General features: G+C 58.7%; 1 protein-coding gene across 1 annotated transcript; it reads left to right on the top strand.

Moving 5' to 3' along the window:
- The first annotated feature begins 243 nt into the window (after positions 1–243).
- Positions 244–24,872, top strand: TMEM132E (transmembrane protein 132E). The gene is made up of 9 exons (XM_027726013.2): positions 244–554; positions 12,192–13,089; positions 13,987–14,127; positions 17,556–17,748; positions 18,085–18,228; positions 21,971–22,176; positions 22,745–23,024; positions 23,108–23,299; positions 23,828–24,872. Exons 1-9 carry the CDS (start codon positions 482–484, stop codon positions 24,854–24,856), a joined length of 3,156 nt encoding a protein of 1,051 aa, XP_027581814.2. The 5' UTR covers positions 244–481; the 3' UTR covers positions 24,857–24,872.
- Positions 24,873–25,482: the final 610 nt, after the last annotated feature.

The raw sequence follows: 25,482 nt of genomic DNA, 5'->3' as shown, positions 1-25,482 counted from the left end.
GGCTGGCGACCCGCACCCTGCAGCATCATCCTCCATCAGCACATCGGTGCTGTTTTTTTTCCCCGGGAGGGGGTTACACGTGCTCTTCTCCCCCCGCTGCCGACTCCCGAGGAGGAAGAGGAGGAGGAAGAGGAGGGGGACCCGCCCCCGCCGGCTGGGCGCTCCCCCGGCCGCCCTGCAGGCACTGGGGGGGGTTGCGGCAGGTTTGGGGTGCGGGGTGGGGAGGGGTGGGGGACCGGAGATGGGGTGCTCTGCTCGCTGAGCTGGGGGGGCAAAGCCGAGCCCCCCTCCCAACCTGAACCGGTTCCCCCCCCCTCCCCAAATTCCGCCGTTGGCTGCTGCTCCCGGCTCGCACGTGGTTGGATTTAGGGGATTTCTGCGGTTTTTTTGGTGCTTGGTCTGGATTCTTTTTGTTGTTATTTTTTTTTTTTATTATTTGCCACGGGGCCCCCCCGGTTTTCTTGCTGCCCCCCACCTTGCAATGGCCTCTCCGGAGAAGATGCTCCCCGGGCCGGCCGCGCTGCTCTGCTGCCTCTGCTCGCTGCTGCTCCCCGGTAAGTGCTGGCGCCGGGGGAGCCGGGGGGGCAATATATATGTTATATGTCTGTCTGCAACACGGGAGGGAGGTTTGCAGCATCTACCCCCGCCAGGGGCAGCCCCTGCCCCTCTGTGCCCGGCTGGGACCCCCCCTCCCACAGCCACCCCCTCCCCTGGTTCTCTGTGTCCCCCCCCCAAGCGAAACGGGTGAAGATTAGAGTTTATTCCTGGCTTAATAAAATGACAGCTTGTGCTTGCGAGCGCTCGCCGAGGGTTGTGTGCCGGGGCAGGGAGCGGGCTGGCAGGGGGACACATGGGGCGAGGGGGCTTCAACCCCCCCTCTCCCCAGCCCCCCCTGCCCCTTGTCTCCTTAATGCAGAGCTGCTTTAGCGGGAGGATCAGGGGCTTTATCCGCTATTATCCACTCGCTTATCCCCCGGACCCGCACCCAGACACTTTCTCAGTCTGCACTGAGTTGCTGGGCAGGCTCTGCCGAGGTGGCATCGTTTTGGGATGGAGGGGACGGGGGATGCAGCCCCTGCCATCCCTCTCTTTCTTTCGATCCCCCCACCTGCCTGCACCCACTTGCCCTGAGTTGCATCCAAATCACTGCCGTGCCATGGCCGAGCTGCGGTGACATCCTGGCCTGCCCTGGTGACAGCCCTGGGGACGCCAGCACCTGCTGCTGGGGGCTTTTATTGGCGAGCGAGGCCAAAGAGGGGTCATGTACCCCGAGGGACGTGGTTTCCATGAATGATTTCTATGGATGCTTTCCATTTAAAGCCAAGCCCCACAGATGCCCCAGCCGAAGCCGCTTTCCCTGGCAGCCAGCTTGGCCAAACAGAGAGTGGGGGGCTGCTTGCAGTGTGAGGGGGTCACCCAGACCCCTCCTGCCAGCTTGGCTCTGGCCTCAGGCTCAGAGTGTCCTGGGGACTGTGCTGCCCAGCTCAAACGATCCCCCCAGGAGCTGGAGGGGATCCCTGGACCGTGCCTGGCTCCGTGTCGCACCGGCAGCCCATGGCCAAGGCACTTGTGGGGCTCAGGCAGGACTTTCTCGGCATCTGCAGCCCCTGAGGGTCTTTGAGGAGCTTGGGGAGCTGCTCACCCACAGTGGTGAAATAAGGAGAAGGGGGGGAATGTTGGGAACATTGCAGGGAGCTGGCAGGGGGTTTCCACCCTGGAAATTCTGACCCTGGCAGAGGAGTAGAGATCTCCAGGCTGTCAAACCACAACTTTAGTAGCATCCTTTTGGGGGGGCAGATGCTGCCCCCCTGTACCCCGAGACTGATTGTTTCCTGGAATGCTGCCCCAGTGGGATTTCCTGGCAGAGCTTCACTCCTCTTTGGGACCACCAGGTCAGGAGTCTGCAGGCAGGGGGCTGGCAGCCGGTGTGGAAGTGGGATCTCCTGCTCCCCAATTTGCCTGGATAAGATCCAACTGTCTGGGTCGGCGGTGCTGCCGGGGGCGGCTGTCGGCTGTGGGAAATATCCCTGTGCAAGCGATGATCCATCAGGAACGGCCTCTGGTGCAGGGGCTGGATGTGGCCCCTCGCTCCCCATCCCCTCCTGGGCATTTCTGATCCCCCAGTTGCCGCTGGGACACCACGAGCCCGGTGGGTCAGGCCTCGGGTTTAGGCCAGGGCAGAATCTGGCCCCTGGGCTGGGGGGTGCGGTGGGTGGGGGGTCCCCCTGGCAGCGATGCCGGTGGGGAGTGGGCGAGGGTGGCCTGTGCCAGGGCTGGCCGTGCTGCCATGGGGGGATGCCTGTGCTGGCGGAGAGAGGAGCCTCTGCCAGGAGTTTTTAGGCTCTTTTCAGGATGCGCAGCTGCCCTCGCTGCCGCCGCTTTGGCCTTTCCTGGACAAATAAAGGTCTTGGAGGGAGCCGGAAAAAGAGGCTGAGTGAGAGCTCCTAATTCTCCGGCATTTCTTACAAATCACTCGGGCTGGCAGCGGGGTCAGCCGGCGGTGAAGCAGCACCCTGCTCTGCTGCTTGGAGTATTTTATTCCCTTTTCCCTTGTTTTTTATTTAAGAGCAGCCCTTCGTGCCAGCCTCCCTCCTGCTGCGCTCCCTTGCCGGCCCCGGGAGCCGCTTGGCCGAGGCCCCAGATCAGCTGCTTCCAGAAAGGGTTTTTTTTGGCATCTCCGGGGTGGGATGGCCCCAGGGTGGCCCAAAGGGCTCACAGGAGGGATGGAGGGATGGACACACAGAGCCCTGGCCCGTGGGGCCGTGGGGGATGCTGGTGGTGTCTGCCCAGCACAGTTGTGCTGCGAAGCTGTTGGGACCTGTTGGGATGCGGCACAGGGGGATTTACCCCTCGGTTTGTGCAAGGACTTGTGCTGTCCATGGGGCTGAGCCTGGGCTCCTGCATCTTCTCTCTGCTCCCTGCTGAGCCTTGTCTCTGCAGTGTGCCTCAATTTCCCCTCTCCCAAAGCAGTGCTTGCCTGGAGGCAAAGGTCCAGGGGTGCAGTGGTCCAGGTTTCTGGGGTCATTCAGCATCTGTCCCAGCAGGCAGGACAGGCTTGGGGCCCTGCACTGGATCCCACAGCCCCAGCACCTCCATCCCACTGCTGATGGGGATGGGGCTGTGCCACTATTCCTGTATATCCCATGGCTTGCTCCCACCACAGGCAAGTCCCAGGCATGGGGCTGGTGGTGAAGGATGATGCTGGAGATGGTCCATAGGTCCACCCCTGCTGGGGTCTCCAGCCAGTGCAGCCCAACCCTGGCAGGGGGTTACTCACCAACCCCCATCCTCCTTTTCTCTGAGCATCTCCCAGCTCAGGGCCTTTCAGACCAGCAGGTGGAGATGTGCCATAACTCGCTGTGGAACCGGGAACGTACACCCGACGTTTGCTCATTTAACACCCGAACCAGGAACGTACACTGGGAATGTACACCAGGATCATACACATGATGTTGGCTCACTTGACAGCTCCCACCCTGGCCATGCTGATGAGGTCAGAGCAGCTGAGCACCCCTGGCTCCATCCAGGAGCAGAGAAGGGGCAATAGGATCTTTCCTCACTCTGGTAGGCAGGTGAGAGAAGAGGATCCGGCCTCTGAGCTGGGTTAAACCTGGCACAAGTTTTACCTTTGGTGCTGCAGAAAAGAGGGACATGCAAGGACAACCCTTTTGGCTTTTGGCTCCATAGTGTCCTTGCATGACCCCAGGGCCCAGTCCATCTTCCCCCAACCCCAATACCTTAAATCTCAGCAGGATGTCCTGGGACATAGCGGTGTGAAGTGAAACACCTCACTGGGAAATTGTCTTTTCTTCTACCCTTTTTGTCCTCTTGGTGTTGTTGAGGAAAGGGAGAAGGATGAAGGATGCCAATTGGTAGCATGATGGAAATCCTCTGAGCAATGATTTTGGTGAGCAGCAGTGGCAGGACTTGGTTCTGGGAGTTTCAAGGTGCCTCAATACCCTCATCCAGACCTGTCCTTTTGTGTGTGCATGTGGCTGTGTGTGCACCCTGGGGGAAACTGAGGCAGGGTATGGGGTGGCAGCAACCCCCTGACTGGGGATTGCTCAGCAGTTTTTGGAAACCTGGCTATTTTGAGGGTTACTATTTAAATCACTCCACCATGACTGGCTGCTGAGGTTCCTCTTCCAGCTTCTCTGCCTCCTATAAAAGAGGAAGAAAACAGAAACCAACACGGCCGGGGATCCCTGCAGAGCATCCCCAACCTTCCAGCAGCACATCCCAGCTCCATCCCGTGCTGTGGGGGCAGTCAGCAGGATGTGGCATCATCCTGGGCAGATGATGGGTGAGGGAAGGGATGCTTAGACAGCATAACCCTATTTTTTTTGGCTGCTGCAATTGCCTGGCCAGCATGGCCCGTGCTGGGCGTGCGGAGGAGTCGCTGAGCTGCCGGGGTGTTCCCCTCCCGCGTGGCGCCTGTCGCTGCTGCCGTACGAGCATCCCATCCATCTGGAAAAGGTCACTCTTGCTGATCTAATCAGAACCTTTTATTATTAAATACATGGCTCTGCTAATGAGCAGCCCCCCGGGTGGGAAGGGAGGTGGCTGCTCCTGGGGTGGGACACGCTGTGATGGGGCTGGGGATTTTGTCCATGTGGCAGAAAGAGAAGTGGTTCAATGGTGTGAAGTGAGGGAGGTCCTGGTGCCCCTTGCTGAGGGGGAAGGAGGTTGGAGCTCACTTTCCTTGCAAACTGGGAGACACAGGGTCCTCCAGCCACGTTTGATGGTGGCCCAGCGATCCCCACCCTGGGGAAGCACCAGCTGAGCTGGTGGATTCATGGGCTGTCACTTCTCCTACAAATGTCGCAGGTTTGGGATGCAGAGGTTGTTCCTCAGGATGTGGCTCTCCTGGGGACCACTCCCTTCATTTTCCCTAAGCTGTTGCCTGACCTGTTGCCACTCCCACATCCCTGGGGCCCACATCCCTCACCCTGGCTGGGTGCTGAGCCCCTCACTGCTGCTCTGGCCTCCTGGGGGGACATTGTCAGCAAGGCAATTCACAGTCCCCTGATGAAGCCACTGTCTCCTGCTGGTGAGCATTTTCCCATTGCTCGGATAATATTTACCATCCCTGCTTTCTCACCAGCTCTGGAAGAAGCCCAGGCAGGTGCTGCTGGGGTGGCCGTGCCCCCGCTTGCTGTGCTGTCACCTCCCGGCCCCTGCAGGAATTACCAGGGCAGGTTTGCCCTGATGAAGTGGGCTGAGCTCTTCCCCAGGACTGGCAAAACTTGAGAATGAATTAATTTTGAATTTATTTTTCTTTGAGGGAAAGCTTTTGGTGTTTTCCCTCTGGAAGATAAATAAGATTGAAAATGCAATACCGGCCGCTGCCAGCTCGGCGCGGCTGCTGGATGCGCTCGGGTACCAGCGGGGAGGAAGGGGATGTGTTCCAGCCGTGCATGGTTGATGCTGGGTGGCAAAGTCATGAGCTGGTACCTGTTCCCAGCCCTGCTCTTGGGACTGCTGGGGGTGTGGGGCTGCTGCTGGCCCCCAGCCCTGGTTGCTGAGGGCTGAGGCTGGGTTTATCTGCGGCTCCTCGCGTTCCTCGGGTGCCTCTGGAGTTGAATCCGGCTCCGATTGCAGCCTGACACACGTCACTGGGGGAAATAAATTAATCAGTGTCTAATCAGTCTGAAACGTGTTGCTTGGCACAGCCTGGGCTGGCAGTAGGTGGGGGGGAACAGCCTGGGGGGCATATTCAGTGTTCAGGTTTGGAGGGTGCTGGGAGGATGTTCCTGTTCCTGGCCATTGTGGGAAGGGGTGGAGAGGGAACAGGGATGATCTGAGCAAGACACATGGGAGTGTCACTGCACTGCCTCTGCCCTAACACTGATGCTGTGGGCTCCTCCCTCGGGGACTACTGTCCCTGTCCCTGCTTCCCCAGGCCACCCTTCAGGGCAATCCCCTGCCAGTCCTACCATTTTTGCCTCCCCAGGGGGGTTATTTGGAGAAACCATCTGTGCCCACCTGCTGCTGGTGGGCTGCTCCCAGCTCCCAGCATGGGGGGAGCCTGGCATGGGAGTCACCCAGCCCAGGACCCACCGCAACACGTACTGGGGGCTCAGGGGCTGCCCACTTTATCCCAGAGTAGCTCCCCTCCCACTGCCTTTCGGAGCCCCTGGGCAATCCTGTGGATATTCATAGTCAGCCACTTCCCTGTCCTTTTCCCCCCCCACACTTTTAATTAATTTCTTCATTTTTCTTCCTCCTCTGTAAAGGCCTTCTCCTCCCCGTCCCCCAGCCTGTCCCTTGCTGTGATTTGTGGAAATTGCTCTAAAGTAGCTGCCGCGTAAAAGCCTTGCTGGCTCTGGGAATTTATGGCAGGCTGTGCCTCTGCACAGCACATCCCATTTAGGCCATATTTATTTATTCCTTTAGGTCCCTTGTTTTTTTTCTTTTCTATTTATTCCCTCTTATTAATTTCCTGGGGGAAGCTCAAACCCTGGCACTGCAGCCTGTCATGGTGCTGGGACAGGTCCCTTTTGCTGCTGGTCCCGAAATGCAGGCTGTGTGCTGGCCTTGGACTGAGTCCCACCAGTGTTACGGTATTTTACTGCTCCTGGTGATGAAGAAGCCAGGCTGGACCTTTGGGAGGAGGACCTAAAAGAAAGGAGAAGCTGGCAGTGCCCACCAGGCATGAGCACAACCCTGTATTAGACACTAGAGAATCCACTCTTGAGCCAGCGCTGCTGCTCACAGGAAGACTTGAGGCACATATCCTGGCCAGCACCCACTCAATTCCTACCCCAGGCTGATTCTGGGAAGCCTGGACCAGTTTAACCGCCCTGTCCTCGGTACCATGGGGATTCCCAGCCCTGTCACCCCATCACCGCTGTATCCATGGGCAGAGCCGAGGGCCTGGAGCATCCCTGCATCCCGCCCTTCCCGTGGCCACAGCTGGGGTATCTCACTGCCACGCGCCTGGGGAAGGCAATTTCATGTTTGTAACAATTATTCACTTAATTGAGTTCCAATTAGCTGGGACTGGAGATGGAGGCTCCCGGTGCATCGGAGGGAAGGGAGAGCTTGTTGTCTTTCATGCCACCAAAAACAATTTTCAAGGCTCAGGCTGCAGGTAACATTTCAAAGGTTTCCACGAGGGGCCTGCCTGTATTGTCTAATTTTGGCTTGTACTTTATTACTGGCTTTTTTTCCCCTGGGAGTATGCAGTGGAGTGGGGCTTGTGTTGGGGCTGACTGAATTTTGAGTGAAAGTGGAGGCATGGAGGCTTCTGTTTCCACTTTTTGTTGCTTTTTGGGGTGTTTGGAGGTGCTGACCCCACTTGGTGGGAGTGTAGTGCATCAGGGATTGGTGCTGTGGGGTGAGGAGGGAAAGGGATGGGTACAATGCCTGTTCCCAGGACAGATGGGGAGATGTCATGTGAGCCTGACCCTTCCCTGGGATATTGGGCTGCCTCTAGCTGGAGCATCCAGGTGCAGGACATCCCTAGGAGCTCCAGATGTGGCACATCCCTGGTATTTGGGGCTGCTGCCCACGTTTCCCCTTTGTGCTTGGCCCTGATGAATGTGGTGGCAAAACCTGAACCACCAGGTTTTGGGGCTGTGAAGCCTCCGCTGGGATCCACAGGATGCTCAGGGAAGTGGGGTGGCTTTATCCTGGCTTGAAACAAAACAGCAGTTGGGAGTTCCATGCCAGTGGCTCAGTGGGGAATATCCAGGCTGGACTTCCTCCTCGGGGACTGAGGGGTTTTGCTCCCTGCCATCCCTCCCCGTGTATTTAGGGAGGGTTTTATCCCCATGTCAACTCAAGTCACTGCTTTATGGACAGCTCTGCTTTATGGACAACTCTCTGGCTTGCTCCAAGGTGGGAGCACCATGGAAGCCCAGCAATGGCCTGGCAGGAGCCAGGAGAGCTTGGACTGGTGTCTCACATCGCTGGTATTTTGGCATCTCCCTCAGAGCTGCGTCCGGTCCATTGATTCACTGAGCCCCCAGTGCCGCCTCTTATGACCAGGAGAGGTTTTAACCCTCCTGGCGTGACCTCAGACCTTCCCTCCCTCTTCTCCAGTGGTTTTCCTGTATGGTTTTCCCCTCATAAGTGGGGATATACTACCGGGAGCCCCCGCTGTGTCCCACAGGATAAGCCAGGATAAAGACCCCCCCTGGAGCGTGGCTAAAGCGATCCCTATGGCAGACAGCTGGGGCTGGGGCTAAGCTGGGGCTCAGCACTGGCTATCGGTTCTAGATGAGGGGAAGAGGAGGAGGCTCTTCAGCCTTGGGATAACAGGTGGGAGCAGGGATGGATCTGGTGAGGCTGCAGCGGGGGAAGGATGGAGGGGCCGAACTCCTGCCGTGCCCTATTTTCCAAGGATTCAAGGCTTTTGGTGCTGCTTTTTGCAGCAGTGAGACCCCTCAGCCTGGGGAGGGTGGTCTGGATTTTCAGGCAGGGCTGGAGGGTGCTGCCACTGTCCCCACGTGCCCTCCCTTGGCCCATCTGGCCGTGTGTCTGCAGCCGGTGCAGGGCACATCTGGCCGGGCAGATGTGGGGGCTCAACAAGGGGGTCACCAGCAGTTGTGTGTTTACATCTCCCTCTCTCCCCCCTCTCCCTCCCGTGGGTTGCAGGTCAACCCAGCTTCCCACGGGCTGCTGTGGGGTGGGAGGGATGGGACACGCGGGAGGCTCGTCCCATCCCACTGTGGGGCTGGGGTGGCTCCTCAGCCTGGGAGGTCTGGGAAGCCCCCAGGCCAGTCAGAGTCTGGCCAGGCACAGAGATCTGCCTTTTGGCTTGCAGTGCTGAGCTGCAGGGGTGGAAGGACCATATGGTCCCCTCTGTGCCGGCCTAATAAACCCGGAATGCAGGTCAGGTGCTGCAAATCCCGTTAACCACAGCAGTGGGGCTGCAGAGCAGGGCTTAACCCTTCTGTCCCCCCAAACCCAGCCAGAGGGGGGACATGAGAGCCACCTTCCCTCCTGGGGGTGGCTTGAAACCAGGGCAGGGTCCAGGGACGGTGGTGTGGGGACTGGAGTCTCCTGAGCTGTCTTGCTTGTCTGTCCATCCTTCCTGTTTCCTTCCTTCCATCCATCTTTCTTCCATTTTTGAGCTTCCTTCCTTCCTTCCTTCCTTCCTTCCTTCCTTCCTTCCCTCCCTTCCCTTCCTTCCTTTCCTCTCTTCTCCTGAGCCACTGTGCTCTCCATCCATCCTTCTATCCGTGCATTCTTCCATCCGTCAGCTCTTCTCCCTCATCCTAGAGCTATTCTCTTGCTGTCCAGCTATTTCTGATCCACCCTCAATCCATCCATGCACCCTCTGTTCTCCCTGCTGGTTTATGCATCCTTATCCAGCCTTTTTTCCTTGCTGTCTGCCCAGCAGCTGCATCCATACCTCCATGCATCTTGTGACTCCCTTCTTCCCTCACCACCCTGGTGCGGAGGCTTGGGCTGGGCTGGGCTTTGATTCCCCCATCCTGGCACCCACCCCAGGCTGGGTTAGACTCTCTCCTGGCAGGATGAGTTTATGGCCAGGGAACGGAGGCGCTGGTCCTGTCCCCCTCCCAGCAACATATTATAGCATCGTTTAAATGCATTTTGTCTGTGGAAGGAAATCGCTTCTCTGGGTGCCGGCAATTTGCTGGCGCTGAACTAATCATGGCCATCCCATTAATCTCCATCCCAGCTTGTCCCCATCCCTTCCCCCATCTGGCATGGCCAGGGTGCTGGGCTTGGTGACAGGGCCACCCTGGGTGTCCCCATCCCAGCAGGGTTTGGCACCAGGGTACCTTGTCTGAGTCGAGCAGGGTGCCCAGCACGTTTGAGAGGGCAGCACACAACCCTTGTTGGCCATCAGAGAATCCCCGTGGCAAGGAGGAAGAAGCTGCTTTCTGGGGGTCTCTGCCACAAATTGCAGCCAAACTCAGCTGCTTTAGCTCTCCCAGTGTGGTGGGTGGCAGTGGCTGCCCCTCGCCGTGGTGCTTGGTGCTCGCCGGGGGGGCACAGAGGTTCTCGTGTCCCACACTCGAGGGGCAGGTGGTGACCGTGGGCATTTTGCACCACCCCAAGGGTAGGTTTTCCTTGGGGCTGTTCTGGGCGTTGAGCTGGTTGGGTTTTGTGTGGGTTTTCTTTGTGAAATGACCTGATCCTTCCACAAACTGGGTTTTTAAGGGGTAGAGACTGATGCTGTTTCAGTGAGTGAATGAACAAAGCCCCTGCTGTCCGTGCCTCCATCGGTCCTGCCGGTACCTCACCCAAGCTGTCCTGCTCGTGTTGCTCCAGCTGGTGGATCCTTTTCCACAAATAATCTCATACTTCGGAAATAATCCCTTTTCCTAGTTGTTGGGGATGGCAGGGAGGATGCAAACCTTCACATTTCGCAGCAGAAAACAACCTCGGTGAGCCAGAGGAGCAGAAAACCCCTCGCTGCTGGTTACTGCTGATCAGAGGGGCACCCATGGGTGTTTTCCCAGGCTCAGCACCTCTCCTGCAGCTCCTGGCTCTCTAGGAGATGGGAAAACAGATAAGGCAAGTGGGATGGGGTGACAGAGGCTGGAGCTGTGCCCATGGTGGTGCCGACACGGTGGTGCCGGCAGCGTGTCCCCAGCATTCGCCCAGCCCAGGGGAATTCTCCACCTGGCTCTTGGACAACTTTCATCCCAGGAGATGTAGCTGTGGATGCTGCCTGTCCCATATCAAGTACTAATCCTTTTATGAGCCCTCTAAGCTGCTTAACCCCCCTGTGCCCCGCAGCAGAGAGTGCCCCGGGTGGGCTGGGGGTTCCTGCGTCCCCGTCAGCCCTGGGGAGCTTGTCTGAGGCCACTCTCCCAGCTGGAAAAAGCCTCAGGGTCCTGGCATGCTCCAAAGCCCCTGTCAGGAAGGGGGCTGAGTCATTCCTGGGAGCTGAGCCGTCACATCCGCACCCTTCCCCGCCGTTTGACACGGGTAATTTGGGCTCCGCCGCTCGGGAGCCGCTTGGGAGCGGTTGCAATCAGCGTTGGGAACGGGGCTGCGGGGGGCTGGCGGAGAGCCGAGGGGAGTGGGGGGGTACCCAGGCCTCCTGGGAATTTCTGGCAGCCGACCGAGAATGCAAAGACCTTGAGATGTCTTCCAGGCTCCCGCAGCTGCCAGCGCAGCGCGTGCCGTCGGCCGGCTCCGCACCAGCCACCTTTCGCAGGATCTGCTTTAGCAGGAGCATCTCCGTGGGTTTTCTCCCCTCTTGCTGGCCGTGGCAGTGGGATCACTGGCTCCCTCTGAGGGGCTTGGGCAGCTCGGACCCTCGGGAGTGCACGGCTGGCAGTGACTGCCTGCTCTGCCAGTAGTGGAGTTACTCTCTTTTTTAAGGCAAAACGATCAAAAGGAAGGACAGCCGGGATTTCCTAAGGACCATCACACCTGGGCACTGCTGAGGTTTGCACAAGGCGGCACCAACATCATCTGCATCACTTTCCCATCAGGCCATGTCTGTGTCTGGAAAAATGTGGTCTGGGCCAGCTTTGTTGCATGGGGACAGCACTGTGTGGGTGGCAGCCCTGGGTAGTGATGGGTGACAGGCTGGCTGTGACACCCTTACAGGCAGCCTGTGGGGACAGAGTGGATCTGGGGTCTGATTTAGCCACCTTCCTCGTGTGACCTGGGTGCTAAAAGAAGGAGGAAAGCCTTGAGGATAGACACGTGGTGGGATCTGCCAGCCAAAAATTAGCCTGGACTTAACTGTTGGTAACAAGCTTCTGGAGAAACTCTTCATCCTTTTCTTGGTGGGTTTGGAAGCAGGAATGAAGCCAGTTATGCCCTGTTTCTGTAACTGGGTCTGTGCTGTTTCAGCCAGTGCCTTGGCACGAGTGCCAGGATGGGTGACTAGTGTTGGGCTCCCAGGGACAGTACAAGGCTGGATGTGGCTTTAACACAGCCTGGCCCAGCCTTGGGCAGCCCCTGAGCATCCCTCCTTGCTGGACACCCCATCCCATGCCAAGGGTGGGTTTGGTGAGGCTGGGGCCAACCATCAGGAGGCACAACCACGCTTGAGGTCCTGGGGAGGTTTCTTGCATTTTTGGTTTGCAGGACAGAAACCCAGCCAGGCTCTTGCTGCCCTTGTGAGGGCTGAAGCTCCAGCTCCTCCTTGCTGCAGGGCTGGACCACTCCTGCCTGGATCTGTTTTCCCTGCTCAGGAGCTGTTCTGGAGGGAGGTGCCCCACACTAACCTGCACTCTCCATCCCCTTTGCAGCCCACGCCAAGGGGCCAGCGCCCAGCCCTGAGCCCGCTGAGCCCCCCGGTGCCATCCTGCTGCCCGTGAGCTACCGCCTGTCCAACACCCGCTTGGCCTTCTTCCTCAAGGAGGTGGGAGCCAGCCCGGTGGGCAACGGCAGCGCCCCCCTGCAGCGCTCCGAGCCCTTCGTCGTCTTCCAGACCAAGGAGCTGCCTGTCCTCAACGTCACCCTGGGGCCCTTCAGCACGGGGCTGGTGCTGCCCAAGGAGCACCTGCAGCCCTCCAGCACCCTGGAGGTCCCCAACCGCCTCACCGTCAACTGGAAGGTGCGCGCCTTCATCATCCAGCCCCGGCTGGTGGCCAGCCAGCCCGTGGTCCAAGTGCTCTTCTACGTGGCCGGCCGGGACTGGGACGACTTCGACGTCACCGACCGGCTGCCCTGCGTGCGGCTCCACGCCTTCCGCGACGCCCGGGAGATCAAGAGCTCGTGCCGGCTGCGGGGCAGCCTGGCCATGTGCCTGGTGCAGGCGGAGCTGCCCCACGCCTGGTTCGGCCCCTCGGCCGTGCCGCTGGGCAGGAGGAAGAGCCCCGAGAGCCTGGAGGTGCCGGGCGAGAGCCAGCAGGCCGAGCTGTACTACACCCTGCACGCCCCCGACGGGGCCGGCCAGTGCCTTGGGGACACGGTCCCGCGCCGCGGCGCCGGGGGGGCCAGGACCGAGGGTCCCACGCAGCACCCGCTGCTGCGCATCGGCAGCGTCAGCCTCCTGCAGCCCCCGCCGGGGCAGCCCATGCAGGAGCACCGGCTGGACGGCAACATCTTCATCCGCCTGCCCGACAAGCCCCTCAAGCCAGGAGAGGTGCTGAGCATCCTCCTCTACCTGATGTCCAACTCCACGGTGGAGCATTTCACGCTCAGGTAAAGCCCTGGAGCTGTCCCCACTCCGGGAGCAGCCGCCTTTCCAAGGAGTGGTTGTTCCATCTAGGCAGAAGGGAGAGGGTGGGGAGGGCATAGGCGCTTATGGGACCTGCTGGGTGCTGCACCAGGTCTGGCAGGACTTTGGGGAGGTGAGAGAGGCCAGGGGATCAGCCGGCATGTGGTTTTGCAGTTTTGGGGCTTTTGCAGTGGGAGCTTCTTAGAGAGAATGGCTGCCCATGCAGGGTTTCCATCTCTGCACTGGCACCATGGACTGCTGCCTTTGCTCTCCCAGTGTTCCCAGTTGCACTGGGATTCTCCCAGCAGATGTGGGTTTATTCACAGCCACTTTGGGGACAAGGTATGGTATGGCCATGGGGCTGCTGTGGAGTGAGAGGAGGCTTCCTGTGTCCCCTTGTCCTGCCCCAGAACCAGGTGGGAGCAGAAGGGGCAGTGGGTGCTCAGCACCCCAGTGTGGGGCAGTGTGCAGGGGAACCCTCTCTTGCTGCATGTCCCTAAAGATGGGGGTACAAGCCGTGGCCACGTCTCTTCAAAGGACATTTACAAGTGTCCTTGTGACCTCTGGACCAGCAGCAAGCCCATGGCACGGGGATGCAGTGCTCCAGGCTCTTCTGTCATTTGCCCTGGGGATGCCCAGTCCCACAGGGGCAGCCCTGGGGGACCAAATTCCTGCTGGAGGTGTGATGGGAGGAACAAAATACTCTGAAAAATAGAAGCTGGGGTGGGCTCAGCCCTACGAGGTTGCTGCCAGCCCGGATGATGTTTCTGACAGCCAGGAGGGATTGGGGCAAAAAATCCCCCTGTGCCTATGATGAGGTGTCCAGGGGGATCCAGGGGTGTGCGGGGTGAGGGTCCAGCCCTGACTGTTACTCTCTGCAGGGTGAAGGCCAAGAAAGGTGTCAACCTGCTCAGCACCAAGTCGAGGAGTGGGCAGTGGCTGGTGAGCTCGGAGCTGCTGACGGGTGGCAAACACTCCACTGCCACTGTCGACGTGTCCAGGGTGGATGGGGCCAGGCCCAGGTAAGGGATTCACCTCTGGGGGTGCTGGGGAAGTCGCTGGGATTTGGCCTGGAGTGGTTCTCCCTTTGCCCCCCACCTGGGTGTCTGGGTGGCTGCAGTGCCACATGGGTGCTGGCAGGGGAAACTGAGGCACGGCCTGGAATGTGAGACTGGGGGGCACTGAGGGAGGATGAGCAGTTTTGGGATCAAACCCTCAGCCCAGCTGAGGTCGGGGCAGGTCCTGCAGCAACATGGGAAGTGGCTTAATGTTGTGTGTGATTTCTAAGCTTGGCTGGCACTGTGCAGCTGGGTGAAGGGTGGGAAAAGGTGGATTTTGTGGCCCAAGGTGGGAAGGTTTGTGGGCAGGTTTGTGCCCAAGGACTGTGTGAGGTGGCATGTTCAGGTGGCATCTGGCCCCTGGGGCTCAGTCATCGGTACAGATTGGCAGCTGCATCCCTGGCTCTGGGCTGGGATTGCCTGGCTCTGTCAGATGCTGGTGGGCAGGTGGGGTGGATTTTAGGGCTGAATTGTGAAGCCATGGGGGATCCCCCAGTTTGGGGTAGAAATATTTAAATTTTTTAATGACTTCTAATGCCATGAGAGGCAGCAGCTCTTTGCTGACTATCCTGGTGTCTCTTCTGGGAAGGAAGAGGAGCAGTCCCCAGGAAAGGTCCCATCTGAACCCTCAGGTGATGGATGAGTGTTGGAATGGGAGCACAAACCAAATCAGCACCCGAGATAGGGCAGTTCTGCCCTGCTCAATATGAGCCCATTCCTGGGGCTCTGGGAAAGGCTCAGGTCAGTTGAGAAGAACCCAGGGGATATAAATGGGAATGATCTGAAGGAGATGGGACCCACAAAGCCAAGCTGAAAACCCAGAGGCTGCTCAACCTGGAGAAGGGGAGACATGGGGCTGGCAGGACACAGCAGGCAAGGGCAGGGGACAGGCATGGGGTCAAAAACACCAGCAGGAAAGATTCTGAAGTGCTGGAAACCAATCATTCCCAGGCTGTGATATCTCCATCACTGTGTCTTTGGGAAAAGGGACATGAGTGTCTCCAGGAGCCAGGTTAAAGCAAGTTGATGAGCACATCCCCTCTGGGGCAGGAACATATCCTTGTCTCCCCATAGCTCTGCCCCCCACCCCAACACTGAGCAAAGCCGGGGACAGGCTCTTGCAGAAGGATCCTCAGCTCTGAGTGCTCCAAATGTGACCTCAAAAGCTCTCTGCAGCAAAGGGCTTATCCAGAGGGTGGATTTTCCTTTGCCCCACAGCATCCGAGCCCGTGGCCCCGTGGCTGATATTGGAGTGTCCCCAGAGCCACGAGCGCCCCGTCCTCTGCACACCCACCCCAGCACAGCACACGGATACCAGAGCTGCCGGCAGCGGGATCCTCTCCCCCTTCCCCCTCTCCTACTGCCACCGCTGCTTCCAATCAGCCTGCAAAGGTTAGAGACGGAGGAGGAATTTAAAGTGATTACAATCACCTTTTAGACAAACAACTCCATCAAATATTAACGGAATGGAGAGTATGAATGACTCAAAGCCGTGTTGCCCTCCGGGCTGTGCAAACAGAGGCGTTTGTTTCGCCGGGGCTCTGGGGGCTTTTGGCAGTGCTGGCAGTGCAGGGAGGGGGTGAGAGCCCTGAGCTTTGGGGTGATAATGGGCAGTTTGGGATGTTTTGCACCCCAGCAGCTGCATCCTGAATTATCCCCCCAGTCTGGGTAGCCTGGCTCCTGTCTCTGCCGTGGCTGAGAGCAGGTGATGCTTGGTGAAGGCAGAAGATGAGGGCTGGCCCCGTCAGAGTTCCCGGGACGCCTCTGGGCACTCCATGGTGAGGAGTTCCAGCACTGGACCGCCTCTGGCATGAAGCTGCAGCTCTGCTTTGCCTCTGAATCGGCTCTTCCTGGCTATATTTAACACTTCTGCCTTGGAAGAGAGAGTGATCAGCCAAATCCCCTTCTTCAGACCAGGAGGCCTTTGGCTATTCCCCCTGTGCCCCTCTACCTGCCTCGGGGGCAAAGCCAGGACCTCACCAGCCCCTGTGTGGCAGCTCCACTGCAGAGCCCATCATTGCTGCTGTGGAATCAGGGATCAGGGCTTGCCATGGCTGGAGCAGCTCCAGCTTCTTGCTCTCCTCTTTCTCTGCTCCCTTTCACTCATTAGATATTGATCAGAGTGAAACCCGACTGTATCCTGTATCCCTGGATCGATGGGATCTTCTCAGTGGCTGCTGCACTGCGAGATCAGAGTGGAGCCACTCCTGGCTTCCCCTTCCACAGTGATTTCACTTTTCCTCCCCTCTCCCCCCACCCAGCTCTGGGGAGCTTTTGCCAGTGCTGTGGTTTGTGGGGGCTCCAGGGTGTCTATTTTTGGGGAACAATGCAGAAGTTTGACTTTGGGAGGGGAGCATTGAATCCCAAGTCCTCCCAGTGGATTTGCAGGTTGGAGGAAGAGATGGGAGGGCAGGACCACCTCTGTGGAGGTTTGCTTGTAGGATTGGGGTGTAAGAGTGATTTATGCTGTGGCCATCAGACTGTCCAAGCCATGATGCAGAGGGACAGCAGAGTATCCCATTGGACTGGCACCATGTGCAGGGTTTGGCGATGCTCCTCTTCTATCCTATCCTGCCTCAGGGGTGCCCCCGAGTTCAATTCCTGTCCATTAGCTCCATGTCCTTCTGTCCTCAGCAGTGGCATTAATTTGTGTGTGTTTGATGAGCTGATGGTCTCAGACCTGTTATTCCCTTCTGGTCCCATCTACCTCCCCCACCCCCATGGCTGTGCTCACAGGCTGGGGGACAGCCCTGCCCTGAGTCCCAGCACTGTCCCATCTGCTGTGTGGTTGAACCTCTTTCTCCTGTGCCTCAGTTTCCCCATGTGATCCACTTGGAAGGGGCTGTAAAGTCCACAGCTTGGACTGAGCCTTCTATAGGGACTTATTTGCCGTCCCTGAGCACGTTGGGTGTGGGACACTTGGGGTCTGACCTGCGGGAAATGAGTGTGCAGGCAGGAGCAGCCCAGGGCAGTAAATCCAGTCACACTGCTGGGAAAACGGAGCCAGGGAGATGAGGACAGCACCTGCAGCCACCCACTGTCCCCTGGAACTGTAGCCACACGCTGACCCTGTGATAGTATATCACCCAGCAGCCCCTGGGGAGCTGACAAGGCTTTTCAACTGCTGGGAAGAGGCAGTGGAAAACATTTCTCTCTCCCCCTGGGAAGAGTCTCATGGGAATCTGCAGGCTCCCATCAGAGCAGCCCCTGGCAGAGGTGGGTGTGAGGGCTGCTGGGTTTGGTGGCACCCAGAGTACAGTCCCCCTTGATAGGCATGGGGACAGACGAGGAGACGTGCTGGGGATGCTGGGGACTGCCCAGCACTGATCCTGGGGTGTCTGTGGGCCCTGGGACACCCAGCTCACCGTGTCCCCTCCTGTCCCCCTGCCCAGGGATGGGGATGACTCCTCTGAGATCATGCAGCTGGATTTCGAGATGGAGAACTTCACCAGCCAGTCGGTGACGCGCCGCATCATGTGGCACATCGACTACCGCGGCCGCAACCCCCCGCCCGACCTGGAGAAGGTGGTGACAGAGCTGACGGTCATCCAGAGGGACATCAGGGCCATCGTGCCCCTGGCCATGGTGAGCAGGTCCCTGCCCTCTGCTTAGTTATCTGCTTTGAGGGTTTGGGTGCCCCTGAGGGATCTCTGACCCGCCCATCTGCCCTACAGCACCTGCACATCTGTACATCCTACATATCCATACATCCTACACATCCATACATCCTACACATCCATACATCCTACACATCCATACATCCTACACATCCATACATCCTACATATCCATACATCCTGCACATCCATACATCCCACCCACCCCCACAGGGCTGGAGCAGGACAGGGGCCATCCAGGATCTGATCCCAGGGGGGACAGGCTGCCCTCTAATGTGATGGTCCCCTTTATGTCCCACCCCCAGGACACAGAAATCATCAACACAGCCATCCTGACGGGGCGGACGGTGGCCATTCCCGTGAAGGTCATTGCCATCGAGCTGAGCGGCGGCGTTGTGGATGTCTCAGCTATGGTCGAGTGCAAGTCCAACAATGAAGACATCATCAAGGTGGGTGTGGGCAGGGGGCTCTTGTGACCCTCACAGGGGGCTGAGCTTCTTCCAGGGGTGCTGGCCCCAAAGGCGGCGTAGGCTGGAGCTCGATGAGTGGGGGGAGCTGATGTGCCACACAAGCCCGGCCATCCCGAGCATCATCCCCTCAGTGGATTCAGTCCGTGCGTGCTTCTCCCTGGGATCTGTCGGGAGAAGGACAAGACACTTTGTCACTGTCCCTGGAGAAGCTGTGGGATGCTGCAGTGCTGCTCAGGCTGGCACCAGGCAGCAGCAATAATTATGGGTTATCACAGCACTGAGTGCCGATAAGGGGAAATATTGTCACCTCACAGTGTAAGCTGCATGTTCCCATCAGTGGCTGCACTTGGGTCTCTGGATGACATTTATCTCCTGTTTGGATCGGCTGCTGGGCTGGGGGCTGTCCCCAGTGAGATGTTGGGGTTGAGCTGGGCAGTTGGGGACGATAGAGGGAAAAGGGGACTGAGGGAGAGGAGCCAGATGGACTGCAGGGGAGAGGTGCTGGTGAGGCCAGTGCAAAAGGCTCGCTGTGCAGCAGCAGTGAGTGCCCCCGCACCAGCCCCCGCCACCGAGGCAGCAGTCGGTCCTCAAATCCTCCAATTTTTCCCTCACCAGACCCATCCATCCATATACATTTTTCTATCCCTGAATGTATCCATCTACCCACCTGTCCATGTCATTCTACCACCACTTCCATCCATCCACCCCCACACATCATTACCTTCTCCCAAACACCTCCCACCCCTCTCCCTGCATGCACCCAGCGCTTCCTCCCTTTCCATGTCCCCACCATGTTGGGCAGAGACACAGAGCCATGCTGGGGGGCTGGGCTCTTCTGTGTCCCCCAGACCATAACCCCTTCTCCCCTTCTTTGCCAGCAGCCACCAGCAGCTCTCCCAGCTGAGCCAGGGATGACGGGCAGAGCCCTGTCCCCACCAGGACTTGCTGTCCCCAGCTGTCCGTGCATGTGGGTGGGTGACAAGCAGTGTCACAAACTGTTTACCCAAGTTCTTGACTAAAACTCCAGTCTGTGGGATTTACAGCACTGGGTCTAATTTATGGAGACCAGTCCTCCACAGCGTGATAAAACACTGGAGCAATAATACACTTCAGGATGGACTCCAAGACACTTAAACTGTTTAATGTGCTGCCTTTCTACTCATAAATCTATTTACACACTGTCCCCAGACCTGGGGGGAGCAGACACATGCACAGGAGCCAAGATGAATAATGCAGGGAGCAGCCCTCCGGCCCCAGCTCACCTCCTGCTCAGAGCCCCGCGCGATTTCTTCCTGAATTATTTTGTGTTTGTGTTGGAGCTTCATTTCCGAGGGAGCTCTCAGTTACCTGCTGAGATCGGGGCGTATGATTATGGTGTCAGGGCTATAAACCTGTTACATAAATCAAAGCTTACAGAGTGGGATGTGCTGTCTGTTACTGTAAATAATTTAACATGAGGGAGGGCTGGAGAGCTGCTTCTCCCCACGCTGACTGTGGCTCGGTGGTGGTTGCTCTTGTTTGAGGGGATCTGTCCTGGGAATCTGGTGTGGATGTGGCTGTGGAGGTTCCAGGGACTGTGAAGGATGGTGGGAGAGCACAGGTGGGAGTTGTCATCCTCATCCCCTTCTCTGGTGACATGGGGTGACAAAGGTGCCCATGCTCAGCCCAGGCAGGAGGACATCATCACTCAAGGTAGTGTAGAGATAACCCCCCTTGCCTGCCTGTGTGGTGACCTTGGGGGCTGAGTGACATGCAGGGAGTGGAAGGGTCACCTCTGTTGCCAGCAACACTTAATGGGAGATGCTCAACCTCCCCTGTGTATGAACTTTCTTAGGAGCCCACCATCCACCTCCCCCAGAGGACTCACCAGGATCAAGTCAGCCCAGTGGGACTGAGCCTCAGGAACCCTGGTCATCCACAGCCACCGCCAGGACCCTTGGATGACATGGGGTGCCACCAGCTGTGGTGGCTCTTCCCACTCCCAAGGGTCGTGGAGAACATGTCTCCCCTTGATCCCAGCTTGAGGCTGTGCCAGGGGGGAGCTCCTGGCCACAGAAGCAGAGCCAGTGGTGCCTTGGCCAGGAGCCCAGGCAAACCTCAGCCTCTCCCTTCCCGCTGCAAATCCGGGAAGTTTCTCCGAACAAGCGTGGGCTTCATTTAAAAGCTAATCTGCAGTCACTCCATCATCAGGACAGGCCTGATGTGCAGGGATTTTTTTGTTGTCGTAGTTTCAACCCCCTCAGTTGCAAAGCAAGTGGTCCCCAGGAGAAGATGCCGGGGGGTTTATTAGCCAGGGTAGTGCAAGCAGCAGCCCAGTGTGTTTATTGTGATAAATGGCACAATATCCAGAGCATCCTTTGCTGGAGGATTCACCCGGGAGCTCATCTTTATTCAGACGCCGCCTCACCAGAGATGAGATTGTCTTTTCAGACTTGCTGAGCTGGTATCTCTGATAGGAAGACAAGAAACAAACCCTCCTACATTGCACTTCCCCCCTGTGCCCAGGGAGCAGAGATGTCCTGAAGAACTCAGGTCCAGAGTTCTGCCTCCTCCACCGGCCTCAGGGAACCACGGGCACCTTGTGGTGGGCTCATGGGCTGTTGTAGAAGTCAGACCCTGCTGTGGGCTCAGAAATGCAAAGTTCCTGCATCTGGTTGACCACAGGTGCTCAGAGAATAGGTGGTGAGAGAGACAGGCATGCTTTCACCTCTGCTGTCAGCTACCATGCAGCGTGGCCTCAACCCCTTATCAGCCATCAGAGAATCCATGTGAGAGAGCAGCTTGTTGGAAATCAGCCCTTCTGTGCTGTTGAGATGCTCAGTGCATTCGAGAGCGACCGCGCTGCTGGCTGAGCAAACGAGTCCTGGTTTTCCCTGGCATCAGACAACTCAGATGCAATCCCTGATGGTGTAGGGAGGGGACAGGGTGTTGAGGTCAGGCCATAGGGCCACTGCAGATGGGAGGTTGGAGTCCCCTTCTCCTGGTTGTCTTCTGGCCCCGTTACTGGGAAGGAGCTGTTGACTGGTGACCTAAACTGAAACACCGGGTGATGCTGCTGTGGTGTCCTCTGAGCTCCTTAATTGGCTCAGTCGGTTGGTAATGACTGACCCCCTGCAGGATGTATTTGCTTTGTAGTGAATTTAACTAATGGCATTTGCATAAAGGGGAATTAAAAGAGAAAGAGTGAGCAGACGAACATGCGGATTCATATGGACTGCAGGAAACTCGCTCTGGGGTGAGCAGGAGGGACAGGCAGGAACAAGGTGCCCATGGGGACGGGCATGTGGCTGGTCTGTGCTCGCTGCCTGTGCCCTCTGGTGGAGGAGATTTTGGGGCAGATGTCCAGGATGAGGAATTTGGCCTCCACACTGAATTGTACCTTTTTCCACACCCAAGCTAGAGGAACCCCATGGGTGCTTCACAGAGGTTGCAAAGAGAAACTGAGGCACCAAGAGGAGAGCTGGCAGTGGGTGAGGGCTGGCAGGAGGGCCTGGGTCAGGGGACACTTTGCATTATGGACACGGTGTGTGGGGGTATGTGCCTCTGAGCAGGGATCTCGGGGAGGAGAGAGCATCCCTGCTCCTGGAGCTGCCATTAACTGCATACATGCCAGAGAAATTCTGCTCCTCCAGCGCTTCCCATCCTCTGGGCAGCCTCCTGCCAGGACCTCTGCTGTGCCTGTGGGACCCCTGCAACCCTCCCACCCTCCCTTCTCCCCCAGGTTTCCAGCAGCTGTGACTATGTCTTTGTCAGCGGGAAGGAGTCGCGGGGCTCCATGAGCGCCCGGGTCACCTTCACCTACGAGCACCTCTCGGCCCCGCTGGAGATGACGGTGTGGGTGCCCAAACTGCCGCTGCACATCGAGCTCTCCGACGCCCGGCTGAGCCAAGTGAAGGGCTGGAGGGTGCCCATCCTGCCGGACAGGAGGTGGGTGCTGTGGAGCCACCGTGTTGTGGGGTCTGTCCAGGCTGGGGAAGGCAAGGTGGAGGTGGTGGTAGTGGGGTAATTGCCTTGTTCAGCTACTTAATGAGGAGGTTTTGAAGATGATGGAGCCGGAGTCATCTCAGGGGTCCTTGGCGGAAAGGTGGGAGCTCATGGAAGTTTGTGTGTTTGTATGGAAGGAAGAAAATTCCACAGTGAGGTTGGTCAAAGGCTGGAGCTGGTGGGGAGCATCCCTCATTGGCAATGGTCAAAGCTTCCCTGGATGAAACTGGGAACAGCCAAGCTCCAAAGTTAACCCTTCTTTGAGCTCTAGAGACCTCGTCCTCTCAGCTGGTTAGGGGGCAGAGATGCTGGTGACCCCATTACCACATGCTGCTAAAGCCCTTGAGTACCTTGTGGACAATGGGCATCTTTTGGCCAGGAGCCACCACTGTTTTGGTGACATTGCATTTTTTCTTGCTCGGCCAGCCCTGCCCATTCCTGGGGCTGGGGCTGAAGAGCTGTGGCAGTGGGGAGCTTGGCAGCACCGCCCACTCACTGCCCCGTCCCACAGGTCGGTGCGGGACAGCGAGCACGAGGAGGACGAGGAGGAGCGGAAGCAGAGCCGGGGCTGTGCCCTGCAGTACCAGCATTCCACGCTGCAGGTCTTCACCCAGTTCCACACCACGGCGGCCGAGGGCACGGAGCAGGTGGTCACCATGCTGGGGCCCGACTGGCTGGTGGAGGTCACCGACCTGGTCAGCGACTTCATGCGCGTGGACGACCCGCGGGTGGCCCACCTGGTGGACAGTGTCACGCTGGCCGGGAGGGAGCCGGGCACCACGCTCTTCAAGGTACCCCCGGCCGCCTGCCCCCGCCTCTGCCAGCTTGGCTGGGGGTGGCAGGAGGTGGTGACAGACACCCTCGTCCCCTGCAGGTCGTGTCCCCGCTCGTGGAGGCGGTGCTGGGTGAGACACTGGTGACGGTGGCGGAGGAGAAGGTCAGCATCACCGACCTGAAGGCCCAGGTGGTCTCCAGCCTCTCGCTGTCCCTCCACCCCAGCCCTGGCAACAGCCACACCATCATTGCCCGGACGTCGGTGCAGCAGACCCTCAGCTTCTTCAAGCAGGTGAGGCAAGGGGGGTGCATTTGGGCTTGGGAGGGCTGGTGGGGAACCTGGGGTGGGGTGAGGGCTCCATCTGCAACCCCCTTCTCCCAAATCCAGTCCACACTCAGCTTAGGCCCCCACAGCACTCACTGTTCTCGTGACACACTGGTGACCCCAAAACACCCCATAAAACTTCACACAGACCTGTGATCCAACCCTGCCCAGCCTGGGGATGGGACACAACCATGGGGACAAAGTGGGAGGGATGAAATCCTATACAATTCCTAGCACAGCTCTAGTAGCCACATCTGGCACCTCTGGGGCTGGGATTTGGGGTGGTCTTGGGCATGCGTGGGGAGCATGGAGGGAAGAACAGGCTAAAGAGAAAAAACAAGGTTTGGGAGGAGCAGGATGGATAATGGAGGGGAAAAGGGTGAGTTGGACAGAGAGAAGGATGCAAAAGAGGAGAGATGGGTGGAGGGATGGACAAATGGGTGCAGGTGGGACTGGCATCCTGCTGGGCAACCGGTGCCTGTGTTGGTCCCGCAGGAAGCGCTCCTGAGCCTGTGGATTTCCTACAGCGACGGCACCACGGCCCCGCTCTCCCTCTACGACCCCAAGGACTACAACCTGGTGGTGAGCAGCCTGGACGAGAAGGTGGTCTCGGTGACCCAGGACCGGGCGTTCCCCTTGGTGGTGGCGGAGGGCGAGGGCGCGGGGGAGCTGCTCCGGGCGGAGCTGGTCATCTGCGAGAGCTGCCAGAAGACCAAGCGCAAGAGCGTCCTCTTCACCGCCTTGGCCACCGTGCGGGTCCACTTTGGGTCCGAGGAGGACCCGACCTATGACTATGACCACGTGCCCAGCAAGCCGGGGCTGGGGGAGACGGGGGCCAGCACCACCCTGCGGGCAGAGGTGGAGAGGAAAGCGGACCCGAGCGAGGACAGCAGGATGTCCAGCGCGTCTCACCCCACCGAGGACTTCCCCACCATCCCCACCGGCTTCGTCCAGGTGACCCGGGGGCTGACGGACCTGGAAATAGGCATGTACGCCCTCCTGGGCGTCTTCTGCCTGGCCATCTTGGTCTTCCTCATCAACTGCATTGTCTTTGTGCTGAAATACCGGCACAAACGCATCCCGCCCGAAGGCCAGACCAACATGGACCATTCCCACCACTGGGTCTTCCTGGGCAACGGGCAGCCCTTGCGGGCTCACAATGACCTCTCCCCGCAGCCCGAGAGCCCGGGGAACCCCCTGGAAAACGTCCAGACCTGCTGCCATGGGGACCACCACAGCAGTGGGAGCTCGCAGACCAGCGTGCAGAGCCAGGTCCACGGCCGAGGGGACGGTTCCTCAGGGGGCTCCACACGGGACCAGAGCGAGGACCCCCTCAACTCACCCACCTCCAAACGGAAGCGGGTGAAGTTCACCACCTTTGCCACAATGCCCTCCGACGAGCTGGCCTACAACTCCATCCCCATCGCCGATGAGGAGGACTTGGAGTGGGTCTGCCAGGACATGGGGCTGCAAGACCCCGAAGAGCTTCACAACTACATCCGCAGGATCAAAGAGATCGCTTAACGCAGGGGCAGAGGGGACGGGGCGGGAGGGAGGGGGCTGCCACGCTGTGCCACGCCATGCCACGCCGTGCCATGCCACGCCACGCTACGCCACACCACGCCACGCCAGCTGCTTCCCTGGGGCTGGAGACCCAAAATTTGGCTCTCTTGCGCGTTCCCTCTTCCGCACATCTCACGTCCCCACCCCGTCGGAAGGCGCCCCTGGGGGCCTTTTGCTTTTTTTGCCCTTTACCGACTGGTTTTCCCAGGGGAGGCAGCAGCACACACGTGGCCCCCCTCCAGCCTGCTGGCCTGTGGTGAGGGGCAGGGAGGGGGGCAAGCAGAGGGCGGAGATGGATGGGGTCAAACCCTCGGTGCGTGCGCGTGTCCCGTGGCGAACGGGCAGGATGGTGCTGCGGGTCCTGCTGCGCAGGGGGTGGAAGAGGGGAGATGTCCCACTCCCCCCAGGAGTGCAGCAGAGGGGCGGCGGGTGGGGGCTTCCTGGAGGCCACCCCCCACCTTTGCTGCACTCAGTTGCACAATTTTGGAGGTGAGTGCCGGTTCAGGGATTTGCCAGCCCGTGGTCGTTGGGGTGTTTGGGGGATCCCCTCCCACGCAGAGCCCGCTGGCGCACGCTGTGGGTGATGC

The sequence above is a fragment of the Pipra filicauda genome, unplaced genomic scaffold (assembly GCF_003945595.2).
Source record: "Pipra filicauda isolate LSUMZ 115617 unplaced genomic scaffold, ASM394559v2 scaffold71_size5581439_pilon, whole genome shotgun sequence".
Classification (NCBI taxonomy): Eukaryota; Metazoa; Chordata; class Aves; order Passeriformes; family Pipridae; genus Pipra; species Pipra filicauda.
Note: the sequence above shows the minus strand (reverse complement) of the source record. Positions and strands in the feature narration are given on the sequence as shown.

Coding starts and splice junctions, on each gene's coding strand:
- TMEM132E (XM_027726013.2), top strand. CDS start 482: ATGGCCTCTCCGGAGAAGATGCTCCCCGGGCCGGCCGCGCTGCTCTGC. Junction 14,128..17,555: donor GTGGATGGGGCCAGGCCCAG/GTAAGGGATTCA, acceptor CCCCCTGCCCAG/GGATGGGGATGACTCCTCTG. Junction 17,749..18,084: donor CCATCGTGCCCCTGGCCATG/GTGAGCAGGTCC, acceptor TCCCACCCCCAG/GACACAGAAATCATCAACAC.